The following is a 22,460-nucleotide window of genomic DNA, read 5'->3' as shown; positions in this document are numbered from 1 at the left end:
TTGCAAACTTATTGAAAATGAAATACAGAAATATCTCATTTACGTAAGTTGTCCCACCGCTGAGTCAATACTTTGTAGAAGCATCTTTGGCATCGATTACAGCTGTGAGTCTTTCTGGGTAAGTCTCTAAGAGCTTTCCACACCTGGATTGTGCAACATTAGCCCATTAGTCAAAACTGTAACTCGGCCACTCAGGAATATTCACTGTCTTCTTGGTAAGCAACTCCAGTGTAGCTATGGCCTTGTGTTTTAGGTTATTGTCCTAATGAAAGGTAAATGTGTCACGTCTGCTCCCGCTCTTCCCCCTCTGGCGCTTGAGAGTGCCAGGCTGCCCTGCATCACGCACTCCTATGATCCATTACGCACACCTGCCTTCCCTCGTCATGCGCATCAGGGATATTGGACTCACCTGGACTTTTTTGTCTTTGTTTTCTTGTATGCTTATTAAATGTTTGACTCCCCGTACCTGCTTCGTCTCTCCAGTGTCATTCCATGTGACAAAATTAATCTCCCAGTGTGTGACGGAAAGCAGACTGAAGCAGGTTTTCTTCTAGGATTTTGCCTGTGCTTAGCTCTATTCGGTTTCTTTTTTATCCTGAAAAACTCCCGAATCCTTAACGATTACAAGCATACCCATAACATGATGCAGCCACACCTATGCTTGAAAATATGGGGAGTGTGTCATGTACTGTCATGTTGTGTCTTGTCTCTGTCCTTTCCCTTCACCCTGTCTCCCTCTGCTGGTCGTTATTAGGTTACCTTTTCTCCCCCGCTTTCCCCCAGCTGTTCCTTGTCTCCTCCTGACTACCTCGTCACCCCGTTTCCCACCTGTTCCCTTTTTCCCTCTGATTAGTCCCCTATATCTCTCTCTGTTTTTGTTCCTGTCTTTGTCGGATTCTTGTTTGTTGTGTTTCATGCCTGAACCAGACTGTCGTCATGTTTGCTGTAACCTTGTCTTGTCCTGTCGGAATCTGCCGGTCCGTCTGAGCCTACTTATGTTTGGTAATTAAAGAAGCTCTGTTTAAGTTAATTCGCTTTTGGGTCCTCATTCACGCTCCGTAACAGAAGAATCCGACCAAGAATGGACCCAGCGACTTCGGATCCTCTCCACTCAGCCGTCGGGATCCAGGGAGCGATGCTAGGCAGACACGATCAGGAATTGTCTGCTGCTCGACATGCCGTTGAGACCCTGGCCACCCAAGTCTCCAACCTCACAGAACAGGTTCACCATCTCCGCCTCGATCCACCGGCCACTTCCAGGGCTTTCGAATCTCCGGAGCCCAGAATCAATAACCCGCCGTGTTACTCTGGGGAGCCCACTGAATGCCGCTCGTTCCTCACCCAGTGTGATATTGTGTTTTCTCTCCAGCCCTACACTTTCTCCAGGAGCACTGCTCGTGTCGCCTACGTCATATCTCTCCTTATTGGACGGGCTCGTGAGTGGGGCACGGCAATCTGGGAGGCAAGGGCTGAGTGTACTAACCAGTATCAGGACTTTAAGGAGGAGATGATACAGGTTTTTGATCGATCTGTTTTTGGGGAGGAGGCTTCCAGGGCCCTGTCTTCCCTATGTCAAGGTAATCGATCCATAACAGACTACTCTATTGAGTTTCGCACTCTTGCTGCCTCCAGTGGCTGGAACGAGCCGGCTTTGCTCGCTCGTTTTCTGGAGGGTCTCCGCGCAGAGGTAAAGGATGAGATTCTCTCCCGGGAGGTTCCTTCCAGCGTGGATTCCTTGATTGAACTCGCTATTCGCATTGAGCGACGGGTTGATCTTCGTCACCGAGCTCGTGGAAAGGAGCTCGCGTTCTCCGTTGCCCCCCTCTCCGCATCACTACCATCTTCCTCTGCCGGCTCGGGTGCTGAGCCCATGCAGCTGGGAGGTATCCGCATCTCGACTAAGGAGAGGGAACGGAGAATCACCAACCGCCTCTGTCTCTATTGCGGTTCCGCTGGTCATTTTGTCACTTCATGTCCAGTAAAAGGCCAGAGCTCATCAGTAAGCGGAGGGCTACTGGTGAGCGCTACTACTCCTGTCTCTCCTTCAAGATCCTGCACTACCTTGTCGGTCCATCTACGCTGGACCGGTTCGTCAGCTTCCTGCAGTGCCTTAATAGACTCTGGGGCGGAGGGCTGTTTTATGGACGAGACCTGGGCTCGGGAACATGACATTCCTCTCAGACAGTTAAAGGAGCCCACGGCCTTGTTCGCCCTGGATGGTAGTCCTCTCCCCAGGATTCAGCGTGAGACGCTACCTTTAACCCTCACTGTTTCTGGTAATCATAGTGAAACCATTTCTTTTTTAATTTTTCGTTCACCTTTTACACCTGTTGTTTTGGGCCATCCCTGGCTAGTTTGTCATAATCCTTCCATTAATTGGTCTAGTAATTCTATCCTCTCCTGGAACGTCTCTTGTCATGTGAAATGTTTAATGTCTGCTATCCCTCCTGTTTCCTCTGTCTCTTCTTCACAGGAGGAGCCTGGTGATTTGACAGGGGTGCCGGAGGAATATCACGATCTGCGCACGGTGTTCAGTCGGTCCAGGGCCACCTCTCTTCCTCCACACCGGTCGTATGATTGTAGTATTGATCTCCTTCCGGGAACCACCCCCCCCCCCCGGGGTAGACTATACTCTCTGTCGGCTCCCGAACGTAAGGCTCTCGAAGATTATTTGTTTGTAGCTCTTGACGCCGGTACCATAGTCCCCTCCTCCTCTCCCGCCGGAGCGGGGGTTTTTTTTGTCAAGAAGAAGGACGGGTCTCTGCGCCCCTGCATAGATTATCGAGGGCTGAATGACATAACAGTGAAGAATCGTTATCCGCTTCCTCTTATGTCTTCAGCCTTCGAGATCCTGCAGGGAGCCAGGTTTTTCACTAAGTTGGACCTTCGTAACGCTTACCATCTCGTGCGCATCAGGGAGGGGGACGAGTGGAAGACGGCGTTTAACACTCCGTTAGGGCACTTTGAATACCGGGTTCTTCCTTTCGGCCTCGCTAACGCTCCAGCTGTCTTTCAGGCATTAGTCAATGATGTCCTGAGAGACATGCTGAACATCTTTGTTTTCGTTTACCTTGACGACATCCTGATTTTTTCACCGTCACTCCAGATTCATGTTCAGCACGTTCGACGTGTCCTCCAGCGCCTTTTAGAGAATTGTCTTTTTGTGAAGGCTGAGAAGTGCTCTTTTCATGCCTCCTCCGTCACATTTCTCGGTTCTGTTATTTCCGCTGAAGGCATTAAGATGGATCCCGCTAAGGTCCAAGCTGTCATTGATTGGCCCGCCCCTAAGTCACGCGTCGAGCTGCAGCGCTTTCTCGGCTTCGCGAACTTCTATCGTCGTTTCATCCGTAATTTCGGTCAGGTGGCAGCTCCTCTCACAGCCCTTACTTCTGTCAAGACGTGCTTTAAGTGGTCCGTTTCCGCCCAGGGAGCTTTTGATCTCCTCAAGAATCGTTTTACATCCGCTCCTATCCTTGTTACACCTGACGTCTCTAGACAGTTCGTTGTCGAGGTTGACGCGTCAGAGGTGGGCGTGGGAGCCATTCTTTCTCAGCGCTCCCTCTCTGACGACAAGGTCCACCCATGCGCGTATTTTTCTCATCGCCTGTCGCCGTCGGAACGTAACTATGATGTGGGAAACCGCGAACTGCTCGCCATCCGGTTAGCCCTAGGCGAATGGCGACAGTGGTTGGAGGGGGCGACCGTTCCTTTTGTCGTTTGGACTGACCATAGGAACCTTGAGTACATCCGTTCTGCCAAACGACTTAATGCGCGTCAGGCGCGTTGGGCGCTGTTTTTCGCTCGTTTCGAGTTCGTGATTTCTTATCGTCCGGGCTCTAAGAACACCAAGCCTGATGCTTTATCTCGTCTCTTCAGTTCTTCAGTAGCCTCCACTGACCCCGAGGGGATTCTCCCTGAGGGGCGTGTTGTCGGGTTGACTGTCTGGGGAATTGAGAGGCAGGTAAAGCAAGCGCTCACTCACACTCCGTCGCCGCGCGCTTGTCCTAGGAACCTTCTTTTCGTTCCCGTTCCTACTCGTCTGGCCGTTCTTCAGTGGGCTCACTCTGCCAAGTTAGCCGGCCACCCTGGCGTTCGGGGTACGCTTGCTTCCATTCGCCAGCGTTTTTGGTGGCCCACCCGGGAGCATGACACGCGTCGTTTCGTGGCTGCTTGTTCGGTCTGCGCGCAGACTAAGTCCGGTAACTCCCCTCCTGCCGGCCGTCTCAGGCCGCTTCCCATTCCCTCTCGACCGTGGTCTCACATCGCCTTAGATTTTGTCACCGGACTGCCTTCGTCAGCGGGGAAGACTGTTATTCTTACGGTTGTCGATAGGTTCTCTAAGGCGGCTCATTTCATTCCCCTTGCTAAGCTTCCTTCTGCTAAAGAGACGGCACAAATCATCATCGAGAATGTTTTCAGAATTCATGGCCTTCCGTCAGACGTCGTTTCGGACAGAGGTCCGCAATTCACGTCTCAATTTTGGAGGGAGTTTTGCCGTTTGATTGGGGCTTCCGTTAGTCTCTCTTCCGGCTTTCACCCCCAGTCTAACGGTCAAGCAGAACGGGCCAATCAGACTATTGGTCGCATCTTACGCAGTCTTTCTTTTCGCAACCCTGCGTCTTGGTCAGAACAGCTCCCCTGGGCAGAATACGCCCACAACTCGCTTCCTTCGTCTGCGACCGGGCTATCTCCTTTTCAGAGTAGCCTCGGGTACCAGCCTCCGCTGTTCTCATCTCAGTTCGCCGAGTCCAGCGTCCCCTCCGCTCAGGCTTTTGTCCAACGTTGCGAGCGCACCTGGAAGAGGGTCAGGTCTGCACTTTGCCGTTATAGGACGCAGACTGTGAGGGCTGCTAATAAGCGTAGAACTAAGAGTCCTAGATATTGTCGCGGTCAGAGAGTTTGGCTCTCCACTCAGAACCTTCCCCTTAAGACGGCTTCTCGCAAGTTGACCCCGCGGTTCATTGGTCCGTTCCGTATTTCTCGGGTCATTAATCCTGTCGCAGTTCGACTTCTTCTTCCGCGATACCTTCGTCGCGTCCACCCGGTCTTCCATGTCTCCTGCATCAAGCCCGTCCTTCGCGCCCCCGCTCGTCTTCCCCCCCCCCCCCCATCCTTGTCGAGGGCGCACCCATCTACAGGGTCCGTAGAATTTTGGACATGCGTCCTCGGGGCCGTGGTCACCAGTACCTCGTAGATTGGGAGGGGTACGGTCCTGAGGAGAGGAGTTGGGTTCCCTCTCGGGACGTGCTGGACCGTGCGCTGATCGAGGATTTCCTCCGTTGCCGCCAGGTTTCCTCCTCGAGTGCGCCAGGAGGCGCTCGGTGAGTGGGGGGGTACTGTCATGTACTGTCATGTTGTGTCTTGTCTCTGTCCTTTCCCTTCACCCTGTCTCCCTCTGCTGGTCGTTATTAGGTTACCTTTTCTCCCCCGCTTTCCCCCAGCTGTTCCTTGTCTCCTCCTGACTACCTCGTCACCCCGTTTCCCACCTGTTCCCTTTTTCCCTCTGATTAGTCCCCTATATCTCTCTCTGTTTTTGTTCCTGTCTTTGTCGGATTCTTGTTTGTTGTGTTTCATGCCTGAACCAGACTGTCGTCATGTTTGCTGTAACCTTGTCTTGTCCTGTCGGAATCTGCCGGTCCGTCTGAGCCTACTTATGTTTGGTAATTAAAGAAGCTCTGTTTAAGTTAATTCGCTTTTGGGTCCTCATTCACGCTCCGTAACAGAGTGGTACTCAGTAATGTGTTGTATTGGATTTGTCCCAAACATAACACTTTGTGTTCAGCACAAAAAGTTAATTGCTTTGCCACATTTGTTTTGTATTGCTTTACTGCCTTGTTGCAAACAAGAGGCATGTTTTGGAATATTTTTATTCTGTAAAGGCTTCTTTCTTTTCACTCATCTAAATTGGAATGAATAACTTCACCATGCTCAAAGGGACATTTTCAAAAACATAATTCCACTTATTATGGAGTATTGTGTGTAGGCCAGTGACAGGAAATCTCAATGTAATCAACTTTAAATGTAGGCTGTAACACAACATAATGTGGTCACGGTGTGAGACGACTGTATACTACTATACTATTAGTTAGTATTGGAGTGAACTAAAACAGTTGTATCTATGGCTGATTGAGCTAGGTGTGGTTACCTCATACACAGTGCCCAAAACAGTGACATTTGAACTTTGAGATCGTAACTCTCCACTTTGAGATAGTCCTCACTCTCATAAAACAATAATGATAACTCTTACAGGGTGCATTATAGAACATGTCACAGCATGAGTCTGATGCCATATGAACAACACCTATTTGAGTCACGGCCAATGATATTGCAATCTTGAAGCCACACATTCCAATGGCAGGAAGGGAGAGTTAGTGTTTTGATGTTGCCATGGTTGGAAGTCTTCGTTCTCTGATATTACTTGGATATGAATCAGACATCGGTGGCACTCAGGTCAGGACATTAGCGCTAACATGCAAACCCACCCACCCACCCACCCACCCACCCACCCACCCACCCACCCACACACACACACACACACACACACACACACACACACACACACACACACACACACACACACACACACACACACACACACACACACACACACACACACACACACTCCCTATGGTACTGATGCTACTGAACCTTGACTGAACTAATGGAAGGCGAAATGCTGACCAGAATCCTCCAGGCAACCCATCCATGGAGGACATGAGTTTAGAGACTGTTTCTTTAGAAACTGGATTTAGAAGTAGATAAAAAAAATGTTTTTGCAAGGACATAGGAGGAGATTAAGAAACACCAAATTCCACAATTTGGCACTTGTTAAGTGATGTGTCACAAGATAGGTGGGAGAGTAATTTCCCAGGAGGATGTATCACATCATAATATCTCCTACATCAGATTTATGTGTGTTGTACACACAATGGCACCAAGCAATTCAACAACAGTAGTAAACTCACTTCAAATAGAAAGGCCACAAACACACCATCAGGAAAATGTGCTAAAATCAACATTTGGCTTCACTTTGCCCATGCATAAAATGTACAAATAAAAAACAGATTGTTCTTTGAAGATTAGGGTAATGGAGGGGGAAAAACACCCATATTATGAAAACTTTGGGTTTAACAGATGCTGGATAGAGCAAGGGTGTGTGGGGCAAGGGAGGATGTGTGGGGTCAGGGTGGCCATGGGATTGTTTGGAGAGCGAAAGGAGCGTGACAGAGTGGAGAGCCTAAGGCATCATGGGTGAATGAGCAGCCAGCCAATGGCTGGCCCTGGCTGCCTACCGTTCTCCCTATGAAGTGTTCACTTGCTCACTTGTCTTCATGAAGTGTGCAGTCCCTCTCATAGATTTAAATGCTTTGGATAGATTGGTGAAAGCATGGATTCCAAGGACGTTGGAAGTTGTTTGCGCACCTTTAAAGTTCAGATGGGCTACATAGAATAGTAACTGTAATCTGGACATGGACTGTAAGCCTATAATCTCTAACATGTGGATAAATACAATATTAACTCCTGCACAATTAAGTATTTCATGCAGTGAAATTTTGTCTCAGGAACAGTATGATTTATCTATTTCAGCATCGCTTGAGAGAATGCGAATGCACAGTAAGGGAACGCAATCTTTTTCAGGGATTGACAGTTACATAAAAGCTGACAGTATTTCAACAACATAAATTAATCCTAGACTAACTGAAATCTTATCAGAAACATGTTTGATCATTTTCACAGCTTTTAGTTTCCTTAAAACCAGTCAAACTGATGTCATTTGGACATTTTGCACAGGAGGAATCTTGCGTTTTCTCCAGGCCCCTAAACGTCCTCGCTCCGAAGGAAAAGCAGAATGAAAGAAAATTTTACTGATGTCAGATTATTGATGCATTCATTCCATCGATTTATGACATTATTCTGGTAAGCACCACTGGAGGACCTGAGCCCTAGGACCATACCTCAGGACTACCTGGCATGATGACTCCTTGCTGTCCCCAGTCCACCTGGCCGTGCTGCTGCTCCAGTTTCAACTGTTCTGCCTGCGGCTATGGAACCCTAACCTGTTCAATGAACGTGCTACCTGTCCCAGACCTGCTGTTTTCAACTCTCTAGAGACAGCAGGAGCGGTAGTTATACTCGCAATGATCGGCTATGAAAAGCCAACTGACATTTACTCCTGAGGTGCTGACTTACTGCACCCTCGACAACTACTGTGATTATTATTATTTGACCATGCTGGTCATTTATGAACATTTGAACATCTTGGCCATGTTCTGTTATAATCTCCACCCGGCACAGCCAGAAGAGGACTGGCCACCCCTCATAGCCTGGTTCTTCTCTAGGTTTCTTCCTAGGTTTTGGCCTTTCTAGGGAGTTTTTCCTAGCCACCATGCTTCCACACCTGCATTGCTTGCTGTCTGGGGTTTTAGGCTGGGTTTCTGTACAGCACTTTGAGATATCAGCTGATGTAAGAAGGGCTATATAAATACATTTGATTTGATTTGATTTAGATAGTGGGCGTGGTCAATTGCGCTCCTCTTGGCCGCAGAGACTAAATCTAGCCGTTTTAAAGCTAGTTCCCTAAAATTCTACATATTTTGTCATGGGCCTGAGTGAAACATTTTAGTTTGATTGCAAATGCCATCAATTTTCTCATGAGACTGAGAGGAAAATTGCAGTTTCAAAGCTAATTTCCTGCAATTCTACATATTTTGCCATGGGGCACAGAGAATCTTATGCTATTTGAGTGACTCAAATTTTTTTTTAAATCAATGGAGGCCAAATGCCATGACATTTAAAAAAAATGATTTTCCCTGACCGTCTAGCTTTTTATTTTGGTGATTCCTAGTTCTCAAAGATGATATTAATTTAAAATATATTGCTCCAATATATTTTTTTACATACTTTTTTGTATATACCTGTACTACATGACCATAAGTATGTGGACACCTGCTCGTAGAACATCTCATTCCAAAACTAGTATATATATATATATATATATATATATATATATATATATATATATATATATATATATATATATTAGAGGAATTTTCTTTATTTGTACTATTTTCATTTTTTTTTTTATTAATAGTGAAGTGCAAAACTATGAAATAACACATACAGAATCATGTAGTAACCAATAGAGTGTTAAACAAATCAAAATACATTTTAGATTTTAGATTCTTGAGAAAAATGTTATTTTCTCATTTTATTCAACTGTTACAGTACTATGCACCTGAAAAAAAGATAGCTCAGATGTGCGAGTGAATTTTGAATGTTATATTTTAGATTCACTTGTTGGCTGCTTTTCCTTCACTCTGCGGTCCAACTCATCACAAACCATCTCAATTGGGTTGAGGCTGGGTGATTGTGGAGGCCAGATCATCTGATGCAGCACTCCATCACTCTCCTTCTTGGTCAAATACCCCTTACACAGCCTGGAGGTGTGTTGGGTCATTGTACTGTTGAACAACAACTGATAGTCCCACTAAGCGCAAACCAGATGGGATGGCGTATTGTTGCAGAATGCTGTGGTAGACATGCTGGTAGGGTCTGCCTTGAATTCTACATAAATCACTGACAGTGTCACCAGCAAAGCAACCTCACACCTCCTCCTCCTCCATGCTTCATGTTGAGAACAACACATGCGGGGATCATCTGTTCACCTACTCCGTGTCTCACAAAAATACGGCAATTGGAACCAAAAATCTCAAATGTGGACTCATCAGAACAAAAAAATTATTTCCACCGGTCGAATGTCCATTGCTCGTGTTTCTTGGCCCAAGCCTTCTTATTGGTGTCCTTTAGTAGTGGTTTCTTTGCAGCAATTAGAACATGAAGGTGGAGACTCATGGAGTCTCCTCTGAACAGTTGATGTTGAGGTGTGTCTGTTACTCTGTGTTTCATCATAGTGCTTGTTGGTTTTTGCAACTGCACTCAAAGAAACTTTCTCAGTTCTTGACATTTTCCGTATTGACTGACCTTCATGTCTTAAAGTGATGATGGACTGTCATTTCTCTTTGCTTATTTGAGCTGTTCTTGACATAATATGGACTTGGTCTTTTACCAAATAGGGTTATCTTCTGTATACCACCCCTATCATGTCACAACTGAACTCATTAAGAAGGAAAGAAATTCCACAAATTAACTTTTAACAAGGTACACCCGTTAATTGAAATGTATTCCATGTGACTACCTCATGAAGCTGGTTGAGAGAATGCCAAGCATGTGCAAAGCTGTCATCAATTTGTTTAACACTTTTTTTTGTTATACATGATTCCATTAGTTTTATTTGATCGTTTTGATTTCATCGATATTACTCTACAATGTAGAAAATAGTAAAAATAAAGAAAAACCCTGGAATGTGTAGCTGTGTCTAGACTTTTGACTGGTACTGTATATATACAGTGCATTTGGAAAGTATTCAGACCCCTTGACCTTTTCCACATTTTGTTACGTTACAGCCTTATTCTAAAATGTATTAAAAAAAAATCTACACAAAATACCCCTTATGACAAACCTAAAACAGGGTTTTAGAAATGTTTGTAAATATAAATATAAATAAATATATACATTTATTTAAGAAATATGAAATACCTTATTTACATAATTATTCAGACCCTTTGCTATAAGACTCGAAATTGAGCTCAGGTGCATCCTGTTTCCATTGACCACCTTGAGATGTTTCTACAACTTGATTGGAGTCCACCTGTGGTAAATTCAATTGATTGGACATGATTTGGAAAGGCATACACCTGTCTATATAAGCTCCCACAGTTGACAGGGTATGTCAGAGCAAAAACCAAGCCATGAAGTCGAAGGAATTGTCTGTAGAGCTCCAAGACAGGATTGTGTCGAGGCACAGATCTGGGGAAGGGTACTAAAACATTTATGTAGCATTGAAGGTCCCCAAGAACACAGTGGGCTCCATGATTCTCAAATGGAAGAAGTTTGTAACCACCAAACTCCCATCCCTCTGTGGAGATGGGAGAACCTTCCAGAAGGACAACCATCTCTACAGCACTCCACCAATTAGGCCTTTGTGGTAGAGTGGCCAGACGGAAGCCACTCCTTAGTAAAAGGCACATCACAGCTAGCTTGGAGTTTGCCAAAAAGCACCTAAAGGACTCTCAGGCCATGAGAGACAAGATTCCCTGGTCTGATGAAGCCAAGATTGAACACTTTGGCCAGAATGCCAAGTGTCACGTCTGGAGGAAACCTGGCACCATCCCTACAGTGAAGCATGGTGGTGGCAGCATCATGCTGTGGGGATGTTTTTCAGCGGCAGGGACTGGGAGACTAGTTTGGAACAAGGGAAAGATGAACGGAGCAAAGTACAGAGAGATCCTAGATGAAAACCTGCTCCAGAGCACTCACAACCTCATACTGGGGCGAAGGTTCACATTCCAACAGGACAACAACCCTAAGCACACAGCCAAGACAATGCAGGAGTGGCTTCGGGACAAGTCTCTGAATGTCCTTGAGTGGCCCAGCCAGAACCGGGACTTGAACCTGATTGAACATCTCTGGAGAGACCTGAAAATAGCTGTGCAGTGACACTCCCCATCCAACCTGACAGAGCTTGAGAGGATGTACAGTACAGAGAAGAATGGGAGAAACTCCCCACATGCAGCTTGATGAGGAAAAATAACTATTTATTCAATTTTAGAATAAGGCTGTAATGTAACAAAATGTGGAAAAAGTCTAGGGGTCTGAGCACTTTCTGAATGCACTGTACATGTGTGTGTGTGACGCAGCTAAACGCATATAGGGGAAACACTGCACTTTGAAAAGTAAACACATTATTTGATATTCTACAAGCACATGACTGATGGAGAACTGATATGAGATTGTTGTGATCATGCTAGTTCATTATTTCCCTCACCCCCCAAAAATGAATGTCCCTACACATACTATAAACCAGTTGGAGATATTTTATGATAGCAGAGATGTTAAAAACCTAGCCATAAAGTAGTATTACAGTATATGTAAAGTATGTACCTTGTGATGAGAGATATGTTTCTCACCACAATCAGGTCTTTCCATGACACTGAATGCCAGGAAGGAGTCTAGCAGTCTGGGCTCCCTCACGGATTCTTTCTGCCCCTGTTGTTTGCAGAGCCAGGTCATTTTACTGCTCTTTTCCCTTGAGCCACAATGGAGTAAATAGAACCACTCCATTAACTTGAGTTGGAATGGAGTCATGGACTGTACTTAGAATTCTATGAATACCTCCCATTGAGTTGAGGAAAGTTGGTGATAGACTACATAAAAAGATGTCAGATAGTCTGTTTAAAGTTATTTCATTTAGATTTCACACATCTAAAACATCTGAAAGCCCAGCAGTTTTATTTGAAGTGAAAGCACTCAGGAATGTCTCTCAGAGGTTAACAGTCGATGCTGTCATTTTCAAAAAATGGTAAGTCATTAAGCGATTAACTGATTGTTCTCTCGGTTAACAACACCACTTACCTTTCACAATGTCACAGCACCAACCAGGAGGTCACACAGGCCTGTCATGAAGCAGAACGGAGCTTACATATTGTGTAGATATTGTCCCTTATTGGTTATCTATCATTATTAGGGCCTGAAGTATTTATTGACTATGAGGCCAAACAAGGGAAAACTCTAGTTGCAGCCTATAAGTAGGGCCAGAGTTCATCCCGGTCAGGTCATGTGGTCGGAAAAAACACAGGATCTTACACTTATCATTGTAAAAAGGCTATGGATCCAAAGATTGCTTTTCTTTTCATCCAAAAAGGATGTACAAACTAATCTGTATGACAAAATACAGACTCAGGGATTTGTTTTGAAACCTGAGAGGGTGAAAATATGTTTGAAACCTGAGATGAAAGCTGAGACCACATGAGATTACATGGGCTTCTGTGGGTAGTTAGTTAGAAGTGATGTGGATCATCTACTACTGTACTATTACTACAAGGTATTTAAAGCTGCAATATGTCACTTTTTGGACGACCAGACCAAATTCACATAGAAATGTGTTTTATACAGATCTGTCATTCTCATTGAAAGCAAGTCTAAGAAGTGGTAGATCAGTTTTATGTGCGCTACTTATGCTTCCTGTTCTTAAGTTTTGTTTTGCCATCTTTTACTTTTGATTTCGTACAGCAGCTTCAAACCAAAGACAGTACAGTATGAAGATTCTCCAATAGAAATCTCTGATCACACTTGTAGGCAATGTCATTTTGTCTCTCACGAGGTTGGAGTAATAACATGTTCAACTAACTATGTAAGACACTGGCTCAAATCTAGGTTGTGCCATTAGATTTTGACAAAATAAACAACTAAGGAAGAATTTTTCATTTATTTCGCTGACTTCTCGAACCCCAAACCCGGCCTGGTCTGTTTGGTCTGTTTCGCAAGCATTTCCGGAAGTCTTGCAATGTTGCTTCTCTGGGTTTAGAAACTGTGTTCAAACAGCTAAATATACAATATATTTGGTTATGGAAAATATATTTCACAGCGGTTTTGATTGTACAATGATTCGCAACACCATATTTGCTTGTTTTCCCACAAACTGGAATTAAGCATTATGTATTAGAATTGTTGAATAGCCATTCTACGTACAGTACCAGTCAACAGTTTGGACACACCTACTCATTCAAGGGTTTTTGGTGTGTCCAAACTCTTGACTGGTACTGTATATACGAAGTGCCAAACTCACTGACTGATGCAGATGCTGCTCTATTACACTACTCTATTTAGCTACTGAGTGAAATTCAATTTCATCCCCTAAAACCCTTACAAAGCATTTATAAGAGGGAAGGTTACTCATAGCAATATGTTAGTGGATTTTATCAATATGAGAGTCATTGTGAAGTCAATTCAGAGCCAGAGGTAACTTTTGCAGTCACACTGTGACATCTGGCTTGGTCTACTAGTATAACTTGAAGCATGAAAATGTTCCCAAAATATATATATATGTATATATATCTAACAAGGGGTCACACTCAAAATGTTAGAAAAATCCATCAACATCCTCATCTCTAGCTCTGGCCCCTCAACCTCTATCTTGACAACAATACAAGCTTCCCACTGGGCACAAATTTATATTTATATACAAATACAAATTTATATTTGGTTGAGTTGGATTTAGGTTCAAAGTTGGGTGACATTTTTTTCCCAAACCATTACATTACATTTTTTTGGGGTTGAAATGACATGAAACCAAGTTGATTCAACCAGTTGTTGCTCAGTGTGTTTACTCTGAACCCCTGAGAGGAGACGAGGAGAGAAGGGCAGCAGATGGATAGATAGATAGATAGAAAAAGGATATGATGGTGGGACTACAGTCCTCCTCTGTCAGTCTGTTTGTTCTGTGTATTTGCTGCCCTACTCTGTGTAACACGTGAGATAATTCACACCGTCTCGCTGACTGTGGCCAGTCTCGCTGTGGCCAGTCTGAGCAGAAGAGAAGGAACCATACAAATAGAGTAGGAACAGCTCCAGACATCGAATACAAAACGTTTCGGACGCTGGTGTTCCATTTTGGAATGTTAGATTAAGTTGGCCAGAAGCACAAACTGATCTGCTACCAGGTTATGAATGTTCAATATGAATATAGAATGTACCTAGAATGTGCCTTCAGAAAGTATTCACACGAGAGGTCTTCTTGGGTCCAAAAAGTTAGACGGGTTCTGAAATGGACCCAGGGCTTTCCTCCCCAGACCCTACCGAATAAATATATGTTTTAACATGGAGACACGGTCCGAATGGACCCAAGGCTAATCAGATCAGGCCCCATATAGACAGTGTCGGGTCTCCATATAGACATGAGTGGCTCGAGGAGGAGGAAGAGTGAGACAGCAGCAACCAAGCCAACTCGCACTAGTTAGTATAACTTCTAGCTGCCAAATCTGGGTTATTTATCATCCAATCTGGGTCGTTGAAACATATCCTTGTCAATTCACTTTCAATTCCATCCTTTTAATTCCATCTTCCATTGATCTTTTCGCTTGCTTGCAATGACACACACAGATCCAGAGGCTAGTGCAGTTTTGATGACTTGTGATTAGCCGACAAAAACAACAAGCTACACGCGCCTATCATGAAAAGCCGCAGCAGTATAAATTAGACAATTTTCTCTCCCTTTCTACTGCAGAAGTCACATTCGGGTCCTTACTGGCAAATCAGTTCTAATTACACATACCCAAGACCTGTGACAATCAAATCAGATCCGACCCGGATCCAAGGGTCAACTACAGAATTTAGTTGTAATTCTGTTTTTAGCCTTTTTTTCTCTCTTTTTTTTAAAACTAATTCATTAAAAATGAAAAGCTGAAATGTCTTGAGTCAATAGGTAATCAACCCCTTTGTTATGGGAAGCCTAGTTCGCATAAGTTCAGGAGTAAGAATTTGCTTAACAAGTCACATAATACGTTTTTTATAAATAATTTTTTTCATTTACGGATTGCCAGGGGCACACTCCAACACTCAGACATAATTTATAAACAAAGCATGTGTTTTTGTTTTTATTTATTTTTTACATTTTACCCCTTTTTCTCCCCAATTTCGTGGTATCCAATTGTTAGTAGCTACTATCTTGTCTCATCGCTACAACTCCCGTACGGGCTCGGGAGAGACGAAGGTTGAAAGTCATGCGTCCTCTGATACACAACGGAAGAAGCACTGCTTCTTAACACAGCGCGCATCCAACCCGGAAGCCAGCCGTACCAATGTGTCGGAGGAAACACCGTGCGCCTGACAACGTTGGTTAGCGCACACTGCGCCAGGCCCGACACAGGAGTCGCTGGTGCGCGATGAGACAAGTATATCCCTACCGGCCAAACGTGCGTCGCCCCGCGGACCTCCCGGTTGCGGCCGGTTACGACACAGCCTGGGCACGAGTCTCTGGTGGCACAGCTGGCGCTGCAGTACAGCGCCCTTAACCACTGCGCCACCCAGGAGGCCACAAAGCATGTGTTTTTAGTGAGTCCGACAGATCAGATGAAGTAGGGATGACCAGGGGTGTTCTCTTGATAAGTGTGTGAATTGGACCATTTTCCTGTCCTGCTAAGCATTTGAAATGTAACAAGTTCTTTTGGATGTCCGGGAAAATGTATGGAGTAAAAGGTATATCATTTTCATTAGGAAAGTAGTGGAGTAAAAGTAAAAGTTGTCAAACATATCAATTGTAAAGTAAAGTACAGATACCCCCCCAAAAAACAAATGAAGTTGTACTTAAAGCTATTTTTGCTTAATTACTTTACACCACTGATAAGAAGCTACTTAATGGATCATAAAAACATAGACCTGGGAGAATAGGTCACCTCAATAATGGGTGGTGAGTCACCACAGAGAGAAGGAATAACAACCTGTATATAGTACTAATGATAGTTTCATTACAGTGTGTGAGTGTGTGTATCTCTCTCTCTCTGTGTATCTCTCTCTGTGTGTGTGTGTGTGTGTGTTTGTGTGTGTATCTCTCTCTCTCTGTGTATCTCTCTCTCTCTGTGTGTGTGTGTGTGTGTGTGTGTGTGTGTGTGTGTGTATGTGTGTGTGTGTGTGTGTGTGTGTGTGAACTTACCTAATTCTCTGGAGACAGGGGACACGGAAGCAGTCTCTCCTATCTTTGACACAGCGTCAAAGTACGCCTTCCCAGCAAGAGTCATCGCTGTGAGGAGACAAACAATATAATCATATGAATGGATCTCACCAACACCTACATGATACCCTATTCAGACCCTTGTGCTAGCCATGCCTGTGTCTGAAACCACAGTGTAAAAGTTACCTTTTTAGTGTATCATGTGAGACATCTAATTCACTTATGTCCAAATATTGGGATGATAAATCACATTTTGTTCATGCTGTATAACCCTTGTTTATAGCAACATTTGTCATAAGATGCTTGACAGTAATCCGGCCTAGATCCCCAAAGAGCAAGCAGCAACATAGTGGCAAATGGCAAGGAAAAACTCCCTAGAAGGAAGAAACCTTGAGAGGAACCAGACTCAGACCCATCCTCCTCTGGCTGTACTGGGTAGAAAACATTAACATGTTCTTACCGGCTACAGATTTCTCATAGTTCTTCCCCAGATTGACCAGGTTCCTCAGACCTGGGTTGAACTGCTCCATCACATTCTGTAAGCGAGAGAGGGGGGACGGGGGGTCAAAGAGAGAGAGAGAGAGAGGAGAGAGAATGAACTACAGCTGGGAGAACACAGACGAGAAAAACAAACTACAGAACAATCAAAGACCTGTTTATTCTTGGCCAGGGACTGAGTGTGACTATTCTTGAAATTGTTTGTTTAAACAACACTATTTTTATACCAATGTCCAGTGGGAAAACTTACTTTTTATTAACAATGGCCAATTCTCTTGTGGATTATATACACAGAAACCAATAATAAGCCAATACATAAACCACATACATGATTGTCTTAATGTCATCATAAATAAAGGTTTCAATGTTTGTGTTAATTCTATAAATAACACCAAGCTGAAATAAAACGTGTTAATCATTAACATGATCCTTCACACTTTACAGCTATGTGCGACACAAAGTCCGACACAAAGTATTTGCAGCAGCAGGCTAGGGTGAACCAAACCCAATCCCCGTCCTATTCAAATGGCCCACAATAAAATGCTGTTCAGGACTGGAGTCCCTGTTTAAATTCCCCAGGCACACCCTCAATAGAACAATGAACTGCCAGGTATGTGTTAGGCCTGCTTGCACCCAGCCAGAGAGAGAGAGAGAGAAAGGGGGAAAAGAAAACAGAGAGAAACAGGTTTATCATCACTCTTCTCTTCAGCTGAAATTGTGGCAGGTCCTAAACTGTATGTATAATTTATTAAACTGACACTTTCGACTTCACTCACCTGCGGAGTATTGGACAGGTGGGGCATGAGATATTGCCTTATGTGCACCATATTGCCTTAGAATTGATGAACTAACAATACGAAACAGATGATTGGTCAAATTTGAAGTTGACAAATTACAAATCTATTGTTTTTTTTCTTTCAGTTGAGAGGCAATGGTACTTTGTAGGCTACTTCACTGCGTTTTGCGTTCAACAAATCATGGGCACAGTTTACACGTGCGCTAATGGTAAGCACTGTGCAAATGTATGGCCATATTATGGAATGGGTATATGTATCTCCTATAATAACTGTGAGCCCTAATCTGAAACTAATTGGAGCCTACTGCTATTGCCAAAGGCGACGATGGACAATGGCCAAATGGAAACCCTGTTATTATGTAGCCAAGGTCATGGTGGAGAAATGGGGAGCTATTATGACGAGGGAAAAAAGCCTGCTTACCTTGTATGTACTTTCGGTCAGTTTATTCACATCGTCATGATCCAGAGACATGTTGGCAGTCATTTCTCAGTCTCTGCAAGATGGAGAAAAAAAACTAAACCAAAGCCAATCAGTCGAAGTCTATATAATTCCTTTCAAATCCAAGGGTGGGCTGTTTAGTTGTTCCAGGAGTAGTTTACAATTGAGAGCAGAAGCGCAACTGTGCACCAGAGGCCAAACAAACCGGCATCAACCGCTGCGCTGCCTGAACGGAGACTGTCAAACTTCACCGTGTGTGTGTCGGAGGGGCGAGAGACAGAAAAGGTAGGATCCGTGACATCACTGCTTTAGTCAAGCACTTTCGGTGCTGTGCTTTCAGGTGGATCAACTCGGTATTGGCAACAGGGGTTGGGCGCTCAGTCACTCCCTATGGCTCACTCTCCCGGGGCGGTTCTGTTATCGCATTCGGAAGCATTTAAATGACAATAGGCTTACTTTAAAATCAGGGTGAACCATCCCGGGTTTAGCTGCTTTTGCAAAAGCAAATGGGGATCCAAATAAATAAACAAACAATATTTTAAAATCAATTAACTCCCCCATTTGGCCATCGGCATTGGTCTCATGTAAACATCCCTACAGAAAAAAAACACGATTTCACATCTGGAAAATCACATGATTTCAAGTAAAATTTCACATGTGAAATCATGTAAAAACTTGTTTTTGGAACACTTGACATGTGGTCACGTGAAATTCACGTGGTTCTTCCATAGGGGATCTTCTCAGCTTAATTATGCTGTGGTTCATTGCTGTTGTTATCAAATCAAAGTTTATTGGTTGTATACACAGATTTGCAGATGCAGCGAAATATTATTACAGCGCAGTAATAATACCTCGAAAACAATACAAAAGTAAAAGAAAGAAATGACAAAATATCAGAACAAGCCATGTCAGAGTCCGGAATATACAGTTGAAGTCGGAAGTTTACATACACCTTAGCCAAATACATTTAACTCGTTTTTTTCACAATTCTTGACATTTAATCCTAGTAAAAATTCCCTGTCTTATGTCAGTTAAGATCACCACTTTATTTTAGGAATGTGAAATGTTAGAATAATAGTAGAGAGAATGATTTATTTCAGCTTTTACTTATTTCATCACATTCCCAGTGAGTCAGAAGTTTACATACATACACTCAATTAGTATTCGGTAGCATTGCCTTTCAATTGGGTCAAATGTTTCGGGTAGCCTTCCACAAGCTTCCCACAATAAGTTGGGTGAATTTTGGCCCATTCCTCCTGACAGAGCTGGTGTAACTGAGTCAGGTTTGTAGGTCTCCTTGCTCGTGCACGCTTTTTAAATTCTGCCCACAAATTTTCTATAGGATTGAGGTCAGGGCTTTGATGGCCAAATATTTTTTTCTTGCCCATTCACCCTCTAAATGGCACACACATAATCCATGTCTCAATTGTCTCAAGGCTTAAAAATCATTCTTTAACCTGTTTCCTCCCCTTCATATACACTGATTGAAGTCGATTTAGAGAGCAGATGTTCCTACTGTTTTGTACACTCAGTGAATAATGATGTGTATAGACACTATGGATAATATATTAATTGAAAAGGTGTGTTCAGCAGTAGTGATATAGGAGTACTGGGTGGTAACCGGCTAGTAAAAGTAACTAAGGTTCAGGGCCGGGTATTGGGCGGAGGCCGACTAGTGGTGACTGTTTAACAGTCTGATGGCCTGGAGATAGAAGCTGTTCATCAGTCTCTCGGTCCCAGCTTTGATGCACCTGTAAGGTCTCCTCCTTCTAGACCAGGGATGGGAAACTCCAGTCTTCGGGGGCCTGATTGGTGCCACACTTCCCTCGCAAACACAGCTGATTACTCAAATTGCATTCTAAAGTGAAGATCGTGATTAGGTGATTATTGGAGTCAGGTGTGTTAGCTCGGGCTGGGGCAAAATTGTGACACCAATCAGGCCCCAGAGGACTGGAATTGCCCACCCCTGTTCGAGATGGTAGCGGGGTGAAAAGGCCATTGCTCTGGTGGCTGAGGTCCTTGATGATCTCCTAGGTCTTTCTGTGACTCCGGATGCAGTAGATTTGTATTTGTATTTATTAAGGATCCCCATTAGCTGCTGCAAATGTAGCAGCTACTCTTTCTGGGGTCCAGCAACATTAAGGCAGTCATACATATTTTTAAATATTACATTACATTACATACCATAACACTTCTCACAACAAATTAAGTGTGTGCCCTCAGGCCACTGCTCTACTATCACATATCTACAATACAAAATCCATGTGTACGTGAGTGTAGAGTGAGTGTCTTATGTGTTTGTGTGTCTGTGCCTGTGTGTGTCTCTTCACAGTCCCGCTGTTCCATAAGGTCTATTCTTATCCGTTTTTTTTATCTTATTCTACTGCTGCTATGGAATAAAGTGCGCCTCCCTTAGTCTGTTCCTGACTTGGGGACTGTGAAGACACCTCTGGTGGCATGTCTTGTGGGGTATGTATGGGTGTCAGAGCTGTGTGCTAGAGGTTTAAACAGACACCTCTGTGCATTCAGCATGTCAACACTTCTTACAAAAACAAGTAGTGATGAAGTCAATCTCTCCTCCACTTTGAGCAATGACAAATGTACATGCATATTATTAATGTTAGCTCTCTGTGTACATTTAAGAGCCAGCCTGCTGCTCTGTTCTGAGCCAATTGTAGTTTTCCGAGGTCCCTCTTTGTGTCACCTGACCACACGACTGAATGTTAGTCTAGGTGCGACAAAACTAAGGCCTGTAGGACCTGCCTTGCTGATAGTGTTGATAAAAAGGCAGAGCAGGATTTTATTATGGACAGACTTGTCCCAATCTTAGCTACTGTTGTATCAAAATGTTTTGGCCATGACAGTTTACAATCCAGGGTTACTCCAAGCAGTTTAGTCTCCTCAATTTACTCAATTTCCACATTATTTATTACAATATTTAGTTGAGGTTTAGAGTTTAGTGAGTGATTTGTCCCAAATACAATGCTTTTAGTTTATTTTAATTTTATTTAGGACAAACTAATTCCTTGCCCCCCACTCTGAAACTAACTGCAGCTCTTTGTTAAGTGTTGCAGTTATTTCACTCACTGTAGTAGCTGATGGGTATAGTGTTGAGTTATCATTACTCAAAGCCAGTGGCATGTCATTAGTAAAGATTGAAACAATTAAGGTGCTTAGACAGCTGCCCTGGGGAATTCCTGATTCTACCTGGATTATGTTGGAGAGGCATCCATTACAGAACACCTTCTGTGTTTTGTTAGACAAGTAACTCTTTATCCACAATTTAGCAGGGGGTGTAAAGCCATAACACCTTTTTCCATCAGCAGACAATGATCGATAATGTCAAAAGCCGCACTGAAGTCTAACAAAACAGCTCCCACAATCTTTTTATCATCAATTTCTCTCAGCCAATGATCAGTCATTTGTGTCAGTGCCGTGCTTGTTGAATGTCCTTCCCTACAAATGTGCTGAAAGTCTGTTGTCAATTTGTTTACAGTAAAAAAGCATTGTATCTCGTCAAACACAATTTTTTCCAAAAGTTTACTAATGGTTGGTAACAGGCTGATTGGTTGGCTATTTGAGCCAGTAAAGGGGGCTTTACTATTCTTGGATAGCGGAATTACTTTTTGCTTCCCTCCAGGCCTGAGGGCACACACCTTCTAGTAGGTTTAGATTGAAGATATGGCAAATACAAGTGTCAATATCGTCTGCTACTATCCTCAGTAATTTTCCATCCAACTTGTCAGACCCCGGTGGCTTGTCATTGTTGATAGACAAAAAAATAACAATCTCTTCCACGCTCACTTTACGGGAATCAAAATTACAATGCCTGTCTTTCATAATTTCAGTTATACTTGGATGTATAGTGTCAGCATTTGTTGCTGGCATGTCATGCCTAAGTTTGCTAATCTTGCCAATGAAAAAATCATCAAAGTAATTGGCAATATCCGTGGGTTTCGTGATGAATGAGCCATCTGATTCAATAAATGTTGGAGTTGAGTTAGCCTTTTTGCCCCAATCACATGTGTGATTTAATGAAAGTTGGATTTTTATGTCATTTTTTTAAAAATGTGCCTGTTTTTTGCCCAAGTGGGACGCAACTGTCCTGCCTATCCGTAAGAAGTTAATTAAGGTGCTCCAAAGCTTTTTAGTATCACTCTTTA

At 43.6% G+C, this 22,460-nt stretch overlaps 1 protein-coding gene across 4 annotated transcripts in view; it reads right to left on the bottom strand.

Moving 5' to 3' along the window:
• Positions 1–18,689, bottom strand: part of LOC149974522 (BAR/IMD domain-containing adapter protein 2-like 1) — a 48,197-nt gene extending 29,508 nt beyond the window's left edge. For 2 of the 4 annotated variants that reach the window (XM_090212778.1, XM_090212780.1), the window contains exons 1-3: positions 18,280–18,629; positions 17,025–17,100; positions 16,547–16,633 (exon numbers count right to left, since the gene is read on the bottom strand). In XM_090212778.1, coding sequence (XP_090068904.1) covers positions 16,547–16,633; positions 17,025–17,100; positions 18,280–18,342 — 226 coding nt within the window. In that variant the 5' untranslated portion in view covers positions 18,343–18,629. Of the gene's footprint in view, positions 1–16,546; positions 16,634–17,024; positions 17,101–18,279 lie in introns of all 4 variants that reach the window. The other 2 variants (XM_090212779.1, XM_090212777.1) reach the window with 2 other exon arrangements.
• Between the last annotated feature and the right edge of the window lie 3,771 nt (positions 18,690–22,460).

The sequence above is a fragment of the Oncorhynchus mykiss genome, chromosome 20, assembly GCF_057628025.1.
Source record: "Oncorhynchus mykiss isolate SJ-2025 chromosome 20, ASM5762802v1, whole genome shotgun sequence".
NCBI classification, from domain to species: Eukaryota; Metazoa; Chordata; class Actinopteri; order Salmoniformes; family Salmonidae; genus Oncorhynchus; species Oncorhynchus mykiss.
The sequence above is the reverse complement of the archived record's forward strand: the minus strand, read 5'-3'. Positions and strand labels throughout refer to the sequence as shown.